We start from the raw sequence: 12794 nt of genomic DNA on the forward strand, positions 1-12794 counted from the left end.
ATATGAATTGACAGGGATTTCCGGCCAGGTCCGAAGGGCTGCAGCCATGGCTGAGTTGTAACGCTCACCTGCCCAAGAGCGCAGCAGGTGCTGTGCGCTGCCCCCGCCTGCCCTGCGTGCACCCCCAAACTCAGCCCGCTGGGGAGACCAGTGCTGTAGCCAGGAGGGGTCCAGTCTCCCATGGACAGTGCCTGTGGTCCAGGAGCCCTTTGTGGGGGTACCCATGACCCTCACAGAGGCGGAAAGCAGTCCTGGCTCTGGGCCAGTCTATGTACCCGGGAAGCTGCCGTGCCCTTTCTAGAAACCCGTGACGTGGTTCGGGGGTGTCAGTCACAGGTGGAGGGCCAGCCCAGAGGAAGGGATGCTAGTGCCCAGCAGGCAGGGAAAGACCCCTGCTTGAATGAAGGGGACAATGGCCGAATCCCTAGGTTTGAGGGGCCAGTAGTTAGTAATGGCCGTGTCTTCCTGCTGCTGGCCTCACGCTGATCCAGCCTGTTATCTTGCTAATTAAAGATGGTCTTTGATTCTTCACAGAGGTGTCCTGGGGCCCAGGCTCTGGCAGGGAGGGTGGGCAGCTCCCCAGAGAGGGGTTTTCAGCTCAGCCTGTGTGTGCACTCCCTTGAGGACCGCAGTGTGACACCGTCTGCCTCCCCAAGCACACAGGAGCTCCTTGCAGCCAGCCCGCCAGTGCCTGTGGGGGGCTCAGCCCTCCGCCCCGCCCCGCCCCCCTCCCCCATTGTCAGCAAGTCTTCTACCTCCTGTCTATTTTTAGCTTCGGTCCCCAGGGCCCAGCTGACACGGAAGGCAGCCTTGCTGTTTGGGGTTTCTCTTGGTGAATATTTTATGCCGGGGGAGGATGCACAGAGTCCAGCAGCTGCTGACACTTTCCAGGCTAATGATTAAAGAGGCAAATGCGCAGCATGGAGCCAGGCTGCTGGTCTGGACACCCGGCCCAGGCCCCCCAGCTGCCCGGCCCCCCTCTGAAGGCTGCTCTGTGGCCATGACCTCTGACTTTGGGGGTGGAGGACATGCCCCAGATTTCACTGAGCAGGGCTGGAAAGGACGCCTATGCAGAGACACGGGGTGGACGCCACTAGGGTGGTTGCCTGGGCACCAGGCACCAGGTTGGTCCCAGCACCCCCTATGGGTGCTGTTTTCAAGCCCTTTTTAGTCTCCAGAAACGTGAGGACCAAATTGTGTGTGTTGAAGGCAGAGTGAGTGCTGTCCTGCCCGACCTGCCTCCCATTCTTTGGTTGAGATGTGGGTGCTGCTACCCCCGAGGGCCCCAGGGAGACAGGAGGTGTCGCTGGCGAATGTGTGAGGGTGGAGGTGCCAGAGGTGCAGGCGTCCTGGCCCTCTCTGAGGACCGTGTGTGTCGACACGGGGCACATGGGATGAGGGCGAGCCTGGAACCCACTGCAGGCATGTAGGCATTGCAGGGTTTGAGAGAACCTTTCACCGCTTTGTGGATCATTTGGAAAAGGAACGTTTGCCCCGGTCAACTGAGGCCCACGTAGGGGCAGCAGGGGCGGTATCTACAAAGCAGGATTGCTCTGCTCCCAGAAAACCCAAACCACAGTGAGCCTGCCCCATCACAGAGGAGGATCTTGGCCGGTGCTTGTGGACGCCCGCCTCCTGGTGGATCAGGAGGCCTAGCCCCGGAGGCCTCCATCTCAGCCACTGAAATGACCAGAAAGTGTTTTCTAGGTTAAAACGGGAGGCAGTGAGGAAATCAGGGGTGCAGCCATCCCTCTGTCCTTTTAGCACGAGGCTCACCCGAGCCGGTGAGCTCCACGCAGAGCACAGTAAGAACGCGTGTGTGGAGGGCATGTTATTTTCATGCTTACTGAACAGCCACTCGAGAGGCCTGGGGTGCCCGCCTAGGCCCGTGCACACGCATTGCCATTCCCAGTCACCTGGGAAGGGGCTGGCGGGGTGGTTGTCCCGGGCGCCTGTAGTGGTGACGGTCTGGTCATAAAGAGCTGGGGCGTTCGTGGAATGCCAACCCGCTTCTCCTGTGCTGGTGGATCCAACACTGGGAGTCAGGGCAGATAGTTCTCGTCCTGCAGACAGGCGACCAGATGGCTAACTCTGGTCCAGGGGACCGAGTGCAGGACCCTGAGCCCCTCAGCCATGACTAGTCCCTTCCCACCCCTGAGCCTCAGTTTCCCCACTGGAGCCATCACAGGCCAGGCAGTTGCTGTTCGGTCGGGCCTCTCTGAACTGTCCCAGTGATGACCTAACTAGAAGGCTCCTCACTCTTTCACCCTGAACAGGACGCACAGGGAAAGGCTTACAGCAGCTACCAGTTCCCTGCTTCTCTGGACCCAGGCCTAACCCCAGGCACATGGCATGGTGGGGGCTGGGGTCCTCCCGATGGCTCCGTTCCTCAAGATGAAGCATCAGCCACCGAGGAGGCTGCCACTCTGCTGACCGTGGCCAGGCCTGCTCTGCACAGCCCACCGTAGCAGGTGGAGCACACATCACCCCCAGCTTATAGGACCAGGGGGTCCCTACCCAGGGCTTATCATGGGTGGGGTCCCCAGGTTTGCTTCACAGCATGGGGAGACACATCAGCAGCCTGGACACTCAGTGTGCTGGAATGATTTTCAGTTGCTCCTTAACTTAAGAAGCTCAGATGTGCCATTGTGCAGCACGATTGATGCTGTTCCTGGAAGGGTGTGAGAAGCCACATTACTGAGGGGAGCTGTGCTCCCTGCTGCCCTGCACAGGGGTGAGTCCAGGACTAGACTGTTCGGGAAGCTTCTTGACCCAGTGTTCCGTTCTCTCCCTTGGTTCTGGGTACTTCACAGAGAGTCTGTCTTGTGATGGGAAAATGCCGGGATCCTGAAGCTGAATGGTTGGTGATGGGGAGCTTTAGTGGCCTGTGAAAATCGGGGGTGTGGGTGGCCCAGGGGGCGTGCTGCCCCCACCTGCACATGCCCTTGGACTCCCTGACAGCTCCATAACAGCCTCTCTGCTGGAACGGCCCGTGCTTTGGGGACCCCACCCAGTTCACATCCAACAGCCAGCTGTCCAAAAGGGAGAGGGCCCGTGGCACACATGATACACCTTTTCTGGTTAAAATGCTGGTAGGTTCTACTCATGAACTACCAGTCTTAACTGCTTCGTCGCCATGTTGTCATATCCAGGTGCCCCCCTTGCTATTTTAATTTCTGTAGAGCGTGAAAACCCCGAGGCAGGCTCTCGGAGGGCACTGCTAGGCCTGACTCCGTGTGGTGCCAGGAAAGTGGCTGCAGGAGGGGAGGCCTGTGGGTGAGACTTGCAGAAGGTGTGGTGGGGGGGCGGGGTCCCAGCTGGTCAGGGCGCCCTCAGTTCCGCAGTGGCCACCTAAGGGGAGAGGCCTGTGAAGGTTGTGGGGACCCAGGAAAGGGTTCGCAGCAGGGCAGGCTTGTACCTGGTGTGTCCTGGGGTGGAATGCAGGGCCACCTGCCCCTGAGCACGTACGAACACTACTGCTTGGTGGCACCGTGCTTTCTCTGCAGGGTGGGGTGGAGCCCTGTGTCAAAGAGCTTGTGAATCCAGGTACATGGTACTCAAAGTGTAGTCAAAGGTGCAGGTAAGAAACAGGCCCCGAGACCCCCCCCAGTGATCGGAAGGAGGCGGAAGGGTCTCCCTGCACACACGCGCACGTGCGCACACACACACAGACGCAAACTAAAGCATGTCAGCGGGAGAGGAGGTGCTTATTCTGGGGGCTTTATCCATGCCTCTCTGTGCTGGACACTCCTGGTCATGCCTTTTGTCATCGGCGCGGGCTCCTGAGGAGAGCCTGAGCGGGCTGAGCTCTCGACTCGATTGGGGACACATGATGCCTAACCATGTGTCCATTGAGCAAAACCACTGGTTTTGAATCTTTAGCACAAAGACCACACCAATTTGTTATTAAGGCTTCTTTTGGTTTGATCTTCCATTGGTTTGGTCATTCATTCATTCAGCAAATGCCCCCTGGGCCCTCGCTGTGTCCCAGGCATGGTGCCGGCTTCAGACAGAGGACAAGAAAGACAGACTCGACAGCGTGCACACGCACGGCCTGGGGCCGGGCCCAGCCTCAGCAAGTGGCAGTTACGATCTTTATCACCGTCCGGGGGTCACAGGAGCAAGGACTCTGACCCACCCCCACCCCCAATGCCTTGGGAGAAGCTGCTGAGAAGCCGCCCAGTAGGACCGAGCCCTGTTTCGCCTCCTCTCCCAGAGACTGTCCCCCTTCGCTGCCTTTCCTGCGGCCCCATGCTCCCTGCCCCTTCCTCAGCCTCCTGCTGGCCTCTCCTAGGGGAGTCCACGGCTGCATGGCAGATCGGTTCCACAGCGATCTCACCGTTGGAGCCACCGCGATGAGCCCCCTTGTGCGTGCCTCAGGCAGGGTGGTGAGGGCTCTGCCGCCTGCCGAGGTCACGGTCACCGGTGGAGCTGCCTCTGGGGACATGGCTGCTTGCTAGGCTAGGGCTCCTGGATGCCACGCTTGTCCCTTCCTGGCCGCGTTGCGTGGCTCCAGTCATCAGAGACATCCTGATTGCCTGCACGATTGTCCCAAGATCCCTCCTGTCTCCCAGTACGAAGACGGGAGAAGGTGTGTGCGTGGTTTCCTAATTAAGAACGTCGGCGTCCCTCAGGCTCGCAGGAAGTTGTTCTGTCACCACGGGAAACCCTCTTCACACCAGACATTCTTTAATTACGAAAAGGACAAGCTATTGATTTTACTGAGGGTGGAACTTAGTCACTCGCCCTCCGTGCCAAGTTCCAAATGTGTGTTCTCGCAGCACAGAAAATGCAAACTGGAAAACATTTGGTCTGTACTGTGGGGCTCTGTGAGCCACAGGCTTCGCTCCAGTGGAAGGGAGCCCGGAAGACAGCCCCTGGCAGGGGGAGCCGGAGGAGGGAGGGAGAGGACGCCGATCTGAGGCCCCTGCAGCCGCCAGAGCAGAGGGGGCGGGGGCACTTTTGACCCCTGGGTCTCTGCGGCTGGGTGTGACATGGTCCTTACGAGGACCCCCGGGGCTGCCCTCTGCCCTGGGCAGTGCGGTGGGTTGGCAGACAGGAGGGCGTTCCGTCTCTGAGGCTGTGGGTGACATGAATGCGTCACAGGCACACATGCCTTGCCCTGCGGTGGGGGGTGGGGGGCAGCCCTGAGACCACACGGCCAGTTCGCTGTGGCCCAGAGGCTGGGTTCCTCGTGCCCATGGGCAACGGCATGTCAGGGTCCTGGTCCCCCCCAAGGGTGCTGGCGAGTGCTCGGGCCGTCGAGACCCTCTGGCCTTTGGTCCAGAGCCCTCCGCCCTGCTGGCAGCTTCAGGCGCTTGAAAGCAAACGTGATTTCCCATGGGGGAGCTTCTTCCTTTCCCCCACCACCCCCAGCCCTCCATTAAAAACAGCAATAGCCAGCAACTTTTGTATTGATTTACTTTGCCAGATGGAGGGAGACAGGAGGCCGGGGGGCAGCCGCTCGGCTGTGCCACAGCCCTCTGTCTGGCTCTGTCAGCTTCACACCCGGCAGGGAAGTGGTGGCCCCTCTTAGTCACTTGGCTGGGAGGGCCGTTCGTCGGCGCTCACGGCCTGGGGAGGCCGAATGTCCTCCAGCCACCAGGGCAGGGACTGTGCCTGCAGAGAGAGTGGGGACGCTGCCCTGCCCGCCACTGTTTGCAAGGGGGCAGCGATGAGCCTCACTGCCCTTGACCGGCTCCCAGGGAAACCAGGTGAGGGTGTACCGCGCTCCCAGGGTGGGTGCTCGGTGCCTTGGTATCAACCAAATACTGCTCCTACGCCAGGCGGGGCTCTAGAGCCCAGGACATTCAGCACATGCCGTCATCCCGAGACCAGAAGAGAGACGAGCCTCGGCTGGCTCCTTCCTCCCCGGCCTTGCGAACGTCTTGGCCTCGCTGCGGCTGGCCGGCTGCCTCCCCATCCATCACGAGGCGGTGTTAGTTCTGTCTGATGAGTTAGCTGCGGAATCTCGAACGTTGGTGCTGGGCGCTGCCTTCTCCCTCCACCGAGCAACTAGAATTTATTGTGTTTTGTGCCAGCAGCATAGACCGGAATTATTTGCACTTCAGGCCCTGCCCCTCCTCAGGTGACCATGGACTGAACTAGTGAGAGAAGCGTGCAAAGCCTTTGGCGCACACGTTCTGGAACCCTGGATGGCCTGTTGACTAGAGAGGGGTGAGTAGCTGCAGTTGTTGGGGGTAATCTGGTGGAGGGCGGGCCTCAGGCCTGACCGGAGGATGAGCTCTAGAAAGCCATGGTGGATGGAACTGTCACAGCCACGTAGGACGAGGGGAGGCCTGTGGGTGCCACCCGGCATGCGCACAGCCCCGGGGGGAGCGCCTCCTTAGGATTGGTGCCAGGTGCCCTGCTCGCCTCCTGAGGCCTGGCCCTGGTCAGGACCCGACACCGCACCGCTCCGGCTTCCAGACTCGGACGTGCCGTGCAGTTGTTCCCTCTCTCGTGCTCGCCCCTCATTCCTGAAGTTGATGAACTAGAGGGAGCATGTCTCGCGTGTCGGGCGAACGCATGGGGGTGATGGCCCCAATTCTGACTTCCCCTAATGTGATGGGAGGGAGGGGCACGTTCGCTCGTGTCTGTGGAAATCTGGAGGACACCCTGGCTGCTTGCGGTCTTGGTAAACCGGGCTCCAGCAGCCGCCGGTGTTGGGCTCACGGCTCACGGGAGCGACCAGGTCTCGGAACCTGAGCCAGACAGGGAAGATCCAGGGCACATCTGCCCTTCTCTTCTAGAGCTCGAGAAGCTCCTTGGGGAGGCGCCTAGCTCCAAGGCTGGAGTGAGGGGCTGGGACAGGAACGCACCCCTGAGCCTGGGCCCCTGGCAGGCTGGCACCAACGCGAGAGGGCACCTTCACTCCCGTGGCCCGGGGGCTGAGCCGCTGCGAGTCCAGGTGGGCTCCAGGCTTGTTCTGGGAGGGCAGGCCCTTCCCATTCACCAGGGCGACATCGCAGGGTCACTGTGTCCCCCACTGCCTACTGCTGAGCCCACCGGTAAGAGCCCATCACCTGGAAGGACCTGCAGCAGCGGTAGCGCCCAGGCTCAAATCGAGGACCTGCCGCTTACCAGCTGTCACTTGGGCAAGTCCCTCACCACGTCTGTGCCTCGCGTCCTCATCAGTAGAACGGAAATGGTAATGACTTTGGTGCTCCTCCTGGGTTGTCGTGTAGATTCGGACATGCTGGCATGGTCCTGGCACGCGTCAGGACTCGGTGCAGGTGGCTCACTAAAAGCTGTTGCCCAGAGAACTTCCTCCTCGTCCCTAGCCCCAGGTTCATGCCTTGTGCACAGCCCGCGTGGGAGAAGGGGTGGGAAGGCTTTTGGCTCAGTCCCTGCAGGAGGTTTACCTGGGCAGTTGAGGGACAAGTCACAGCCGTGTGGGTTAGCCCGGGACACTGTGGGTATTCTGGCCGGGAGGAAGGTGCCAGGTGGGAAATAGAGCCCATGGTAGGGGAGCAGCTCCTCTCCAACCCCGGACTCAGCCCCTCGACTGACTGTGTGTGACTTGAAGTTCTTTGTGCCCAGGGAAGGGAGAAGGGGTCCCTGCAGCTGCCTTGATGGGTCTTGTTGGCTTTTATTTTTTTTTTTACCTTTTAATTATGAAAAAGTTCAACTATATGCGAATGTAAAGAGAAGAAAGAACTCCTTGTAGTTAGCAACACAGGGCCAGTCTTGCTCACGCAAGTGTACCCCGGCCCACCTCACCCCGCGGGCCACTGGAAGCAAATCTCAGATCACATCATCGCCTCCGAGGATTTCAGTGTGTTTCTCAAAGAGAGAAGAGCTCTCTCTTCTTTGTTGCTGACTTATTCTTACCAGTGGACTAGACTCTGGACAGCTCCTTGCCCCGTAGAGACCTGGCCCAGGGGACCAGCCGTCTTCACAGCTACTGCAGAACCAATGGCCCAGCATCAGGCTCCTGCTTATAAATAGAGCGTTGCTCGGAGTTAGAAGGGCCCGGAAGGTCATCCAGATTGATGCCCACCCCAAAGGCATGTTACCTGGTGGCTTGTGGGGGCCACTGTATTGAGGCCTGAGGTTGGAGATGGCCTGCGTGCTCTCCCTGCTCCTTGTATCCACACAGACCCAGTAGATCAACTTCCCACTGCACAGATGAGGTGCCTGAGATGATCCTGCGACTCTGCCTTCTGCTCCTTCCCAGGGAGGCCGTTCCCGAGGTGGCTTGCTCTGCCCAATGGGCCTGGCTCAGCCACTTGCCTGACCCGCTGGGGAGGGCAGCAGCTGTTGCTGTTGGCAGGCAACCTGCAGACCGTGTACCTTGGTGCCCACTTGGCTACTCTTCCCACTGCGGAGCCTCCCTGGCACCTGGCCCTTGAGACCCCCTCACTGTGTTTGACCTTGTGGTGGGGCCGCGTCATTGTCACTTTCCCATGGACTGTATAATCTGCCTGTTCCCCTGCATCTTGCCGGCTAGACCATCAGCTTCCGAGACAGGTCCCAGCACCAGGCCCAGAGCGGCGTCCGGGAGGCGCTCAGTGCACCTGTCGGGAGTGAGTGCATCACGGCTCGGCCGCTGTAGAGAAAGTGCCAGGTGGAATTCAGGGAGTGTTTCCTCGGCCCTGCTGCCCCGTGTGCCGGGACTTGGCTGGGAGGCATCGCCATGCTGAACCTTCTTTTTGACTTTCTGTGAACTGTGAGGAGGGGTGTTCACCTCTGGTGGGTTTGACATGTAATGATGTAGAGTCCTCCCATTTACAGTGTCCAATCCAGCAGGTGTTAGTATGTTCACAGAGTTGTGCAACTATCACCACAGTCCATTTTAGGACATTTTCATCCCCCCAGAAGAAACCACGCACCCCTGAGTTGTCAGCCCGCCCCTAGCCCCTGGCACCACTAACCTGTGTTCTGTGGATGTGCTTACTCTAAATGGTATAAATGGACTCGTACATGAGGTTGGGGGGGGCTTCTTTCACTGACTTGTTGGGGACAGGTGAGAGGACTTTGGTACCCCACCCCCAGCACCCCTATAGGGTAGAATGTAAGTGAGTCTGTGAGCCTTACGATGGTAAGCGGCGAAGCCAGATTCAAACCAACCTGGCTGGTCCCCTGCCCTGGCTCCAGAGGGGAGGCTGGCTGGTTTGGGGGCAGAATGAAGAGGCCTCTCCGGGAAGGGCATGCAGTGTGGTGGGGGGACCCAAGGCAGGCCAGCCCGTTCCAGAGGGCAGGCGGCACTGGCCAGTGTCTAGGCATCTCCTAGAACTGTCAGGATCAGCATTTTTTTTTTTAAAGATACTATTTATTTGACAGAGACCCAGCGAGAGAGGGAGCACAAGCAGGGGAAGTGGGAGAGGGAGAAGCAGGCTTCCTGCAGAGCAGGGAGACCCATGCGGGGCTTGATCCCAGGACCCTGGGATCATGACCTGAGCCAAAGGCAGATGCTTAACCGGCTGAGCCACCCAGGCATCCTGGGGTCTCCTTGTCACTCACAGGTCCTCTGTCTACGGTACCCCTGATGGAGGCTCCATTCGCTGCTCTCCCTGGACCCGTCCCTGCTCTTCTGAGCCCTAAGAGCGCTTGGCTGTGACCAGGCATTTGGGGCCCAAGTTCCTTGTGTGAATCCCATGTCTGCCGGTTTCCAGAAACACTCGTGGGCTGGAGACACAGAAGGCCCCTCCCATCAGGCAGGACCTGGCTCCAGTGGGCTCTGCAGACAGCCTGGTGGCCATCAATCTCTATCCTGCTGCCTTGCCCAGGCCAGGCTCACGCTCTTGTTTTTGAGAAATTCTTTTCTTTCCAAGCCTTTTCCCTTCTTTCCCCTGTTCCAGGAATGGAAATTCCACCAGCTGGAGGGAGGCCCTGCTCCAGAACCCCCCAGCAGGGAGGGGCTGGGCCTTTTGAGCTGGGCGGACCCTCGGCACATGGCCTAGCCCATGCTCTCCGCTTCAGCCAGTTTCCCAGCCCCGGGACCCAAACACACTGCCCATGAGCTGGCCCTCGGTGAGGCAGGCGGGAAGCCTGGCTGCAGCCCCTCCTCCCCCTGAAGAGGGGCCCAGCCATGCCGCTCTTCTGAGCCCTGGCCTTTGGCTGCAGGTGGATGGGAGCCGCGGGTCCCCTCAGCCACGCCAAGCACATTGCACAGAGGAGAGGGAGCAGAAGGCCCCACTGACCTAGCCTGGTGGACTTGACCTTGCATTCTTGGCCTCTTCGCTGTCCCCCGTTTGCTGCAGGGATGGATGGATAGAGGGCGGGGCCCTGCTGCTCGGAGTGGCCCCCAGGCCAGCAGCATCGCATCATCCAGATGCTTCTTAGAAATGGGTCTCAGGGGGCGCCTGGGTGGCTCAGTCGCTGAAGCGTCTACCTTCGGCTCGGGTCATGGTCCCAGGGTCCTGGGATCGAGCCCCGCATCGGGCTCCCTGCTCGGCGGGAAGCCTGCTTCTCCCTCTCCCACTCCCCCTGCTTGTGTTCCCTCTCTCGCTGTGTCTCTCTCTGTCAAATAAATAAAATCTTAAAAAAAAATGGGTCTCAGGACCTGGCCCCTGGAACCCCTGCACCAGAACCTTCGTCTATAAGACCCCCAAGTGACTTACATTGGAGAAGCTCTGCCTGGGTTGCACAGAAGCCGGCCCCGCGGAATGCAGCCTTGTGGTTGTGGGGTGCCTTCAGCAACAGGGACGAGCCCCTGGCCTCTTGCCCCCAGGAAGCTCCCCCTAAGCACTGCCTGCTCTAACCGAGAGAACACTTTGTTTCCCCAGGCTGTTTCAGGTCAAATTGCATGGCCTCAAATTTCATTTTTAAAAAAGTCAGCCAGAGATGAAACCAGAGCAGCAGGAGGGCCTTCCTCAATAAAGCGTCTTGGGAAGCCACCAGCTTCCACGTGTGCTCCGAAGACTCTTCAAATACGAACCAGAACTGCTATAAGGAGCATGATCTTAGTTCTTTAAATACCCAAATGTTCCACTGGCTCCAAGCCACAAGGTTTTGACAGTTTACACCTGGTGACATTTAGCGAACAATTTCTGAGAAGGCTGAGGGGGAGGAAATATTTGGTTTAACCTGACATTACATCCTCTGGCTGATTGTTCTCTCTTTTGCCAATATACCATTTGCCTGTAAAACACTTGGGCCTAAAAATAGCTGCTGGGGCTTGGTGTCATTGTGGATGAAGGGCAACTGCCCCATTTCTTTGGCTTTCAGACACCCTCACAGTATCGCAAGGAAATGTCCCAGAGGAATCAACACAGCTCTTGGAAGCTGAATTCCTGAGCAGGGCTGGCGAGAGAGAACTTCACAGTGGGGTAGATGGGGCCTCAGGGAGTGACCTCTGCCTGGCGTCACAGCCCTTAGCGACCAGGCCAGGCCACTCTTTTTTAACTTAAATTTAATTTTGAGAGACAGTGGGGGAGGGTGCGGAGGAGCAGAGGGAGCGAGAGAATCCTCGAGCAGACTGTGCTGAGGACGGAGCCCAACGTGGGGCTCGATCTCACGACCCTGAGATCATGACCTGAGCCGAAACCAAGAGTCAGATAGCTTAACCGACTGAGCCCCCCAGGCACCTTCAGACCAGGCCACTCTTAAAAGTGAAAGGGGGCGGGCGCCTGGGTGGCTCAGTTGGTTGGGCGACTGCCTTTGGCTCGGGTCATCATCCCTCGGGATCAAGTCCTTCACTGGGCTCCCTGCTCGGCGGGGAGTCTGCTTCTGTCTCTGACCCTCCCCCCTCCTGTGCGCTCTCTCTCTCTCTCTCTCTCTCTCTCTCGCAAATAAATAAAATAAAATCTTAAAAAAAAAAAAGTGAAAGGGGCACCGTTCACAATCCTGCCAGTTCGGCCAATTCCCTCTGGTCAGTAGGCTCTGCACCCCCCACCCCGTGTATGGGGATGTGGCTTCCTAGGTTGCTCAGAGGGAAGACGTGACAGAGAAGGGGTGAGCAGGACCCAAGGAGCCGCTTCCTGGTCATCTGCGCCATCCAGGGCTCCCTGCCCACAGAGTGGTCACTATTGCTCCTGGTACAATAAAGTGGCCTTCCCAAGGGGACACAGCCAGCACAGCGCTTGTCCCCACTTCCCTTTGGGGCAGGGACTGTGAGCAACTGGCATTCCCTGGGAGTGGACCAAACGCAGCATCCCCAACAGGGGCCCTCTTTTCCTTCCTCACACCTGGCCCTGTTTTAGGCCTTCCCTCCCACGTTTCATTTATCAACAGCATTTCCAGCTGCAGTTCATTATCAAATGGGCACTGGGCTTGGGGTTCCACCTGCTGTGAAGGGTGGCGTGGGGCTGCCCCTGACACTGGCATCCCTACAGGGCCAGCGCCTGGCACCCAGGCAGCCCCAGCTGGCCAATGGAGCCCCGGGGGGGGGTCTTCTGGGCCCTCCTGGGGTAGGGCCTGGGCCTTGGCGCACAGTCAGGGTTCCGTGACCTCTCTAACCTGCCTGTCTCTGTGTGTGGTCCACAGCCCGAGACCGAGGACGAGAAGAAGCGCTTTGAGGAAGGCAAAGGGCGGTACCTGCAGATGAAGGCCAAACGGCAGGGCCGGACGGAGCCCCAGCCCTAGGGGCCGCCCCCACGCTGGGCCTGGAGTGGCCCCAGTGTCTGGTCACTTAGAATTCACCCCCTTGGCCAAAAACCCAATCCACACTGAGAGCTGGTGTTGTGTGAAGTGTTCGTCTTGCAGTGTTAACCTGTGCTCTCCCGAAAACCTACACACCAAAGCTTTATTTCTATCACTCCAGTGTAAGCGCTCCCTAGGGAATACTTGCGTGCACACTGTACGGTGTGTAAAGAATCCAGCGTCACTAATAAAGCTGCTGTTTGGCTGGA

General features: G+C 58.9%; 1 protein-coding gene across 12 annotated transcripts in view; it reads left to right on the forward strand.

Annotated features, from left to right (window-relative positions):
- The window catches only part of ACOT7 (acyl-CoA thioesterase 7), a 107186-nt gene extending 94392 nt beyond the window's left edge, over window positions 1–12794 (forward strand). For all 12 annotated transcript variants that reach the window (XM_028108187.2, XM_028108190.2, XM_028108188.2 and 9 more), the window contains one exon: window positions 12430–12794. In XM_028108187.2, the coding sequence (XP_027963988.1) occupies window positions 12430–12528 (99 nt within the window). In that variant the 3' untranslated portion in view covers window positions 12529–12794. The remainder of the gene's footprint in view (window positions 1–12429) is intronic.

Source organism: Eumetopias jubatus, unplaced genomic scaffold, assembly GCF_037043125.1.
Source record: "Eumetopias jubatus isolate StellerSeaLion01/CBP00866 unplaced genomic scaffold, mEumJub1_p1.0 scaffold_4, whole genome shotgun sequence".
In the NCBI taxonomy this organism is placed as follows: Eukaryota; Metazoa; Chordata; class Mammalia; order Carnivora; family Otariidae; genus Eumetopias; species Eumetopias jubatus.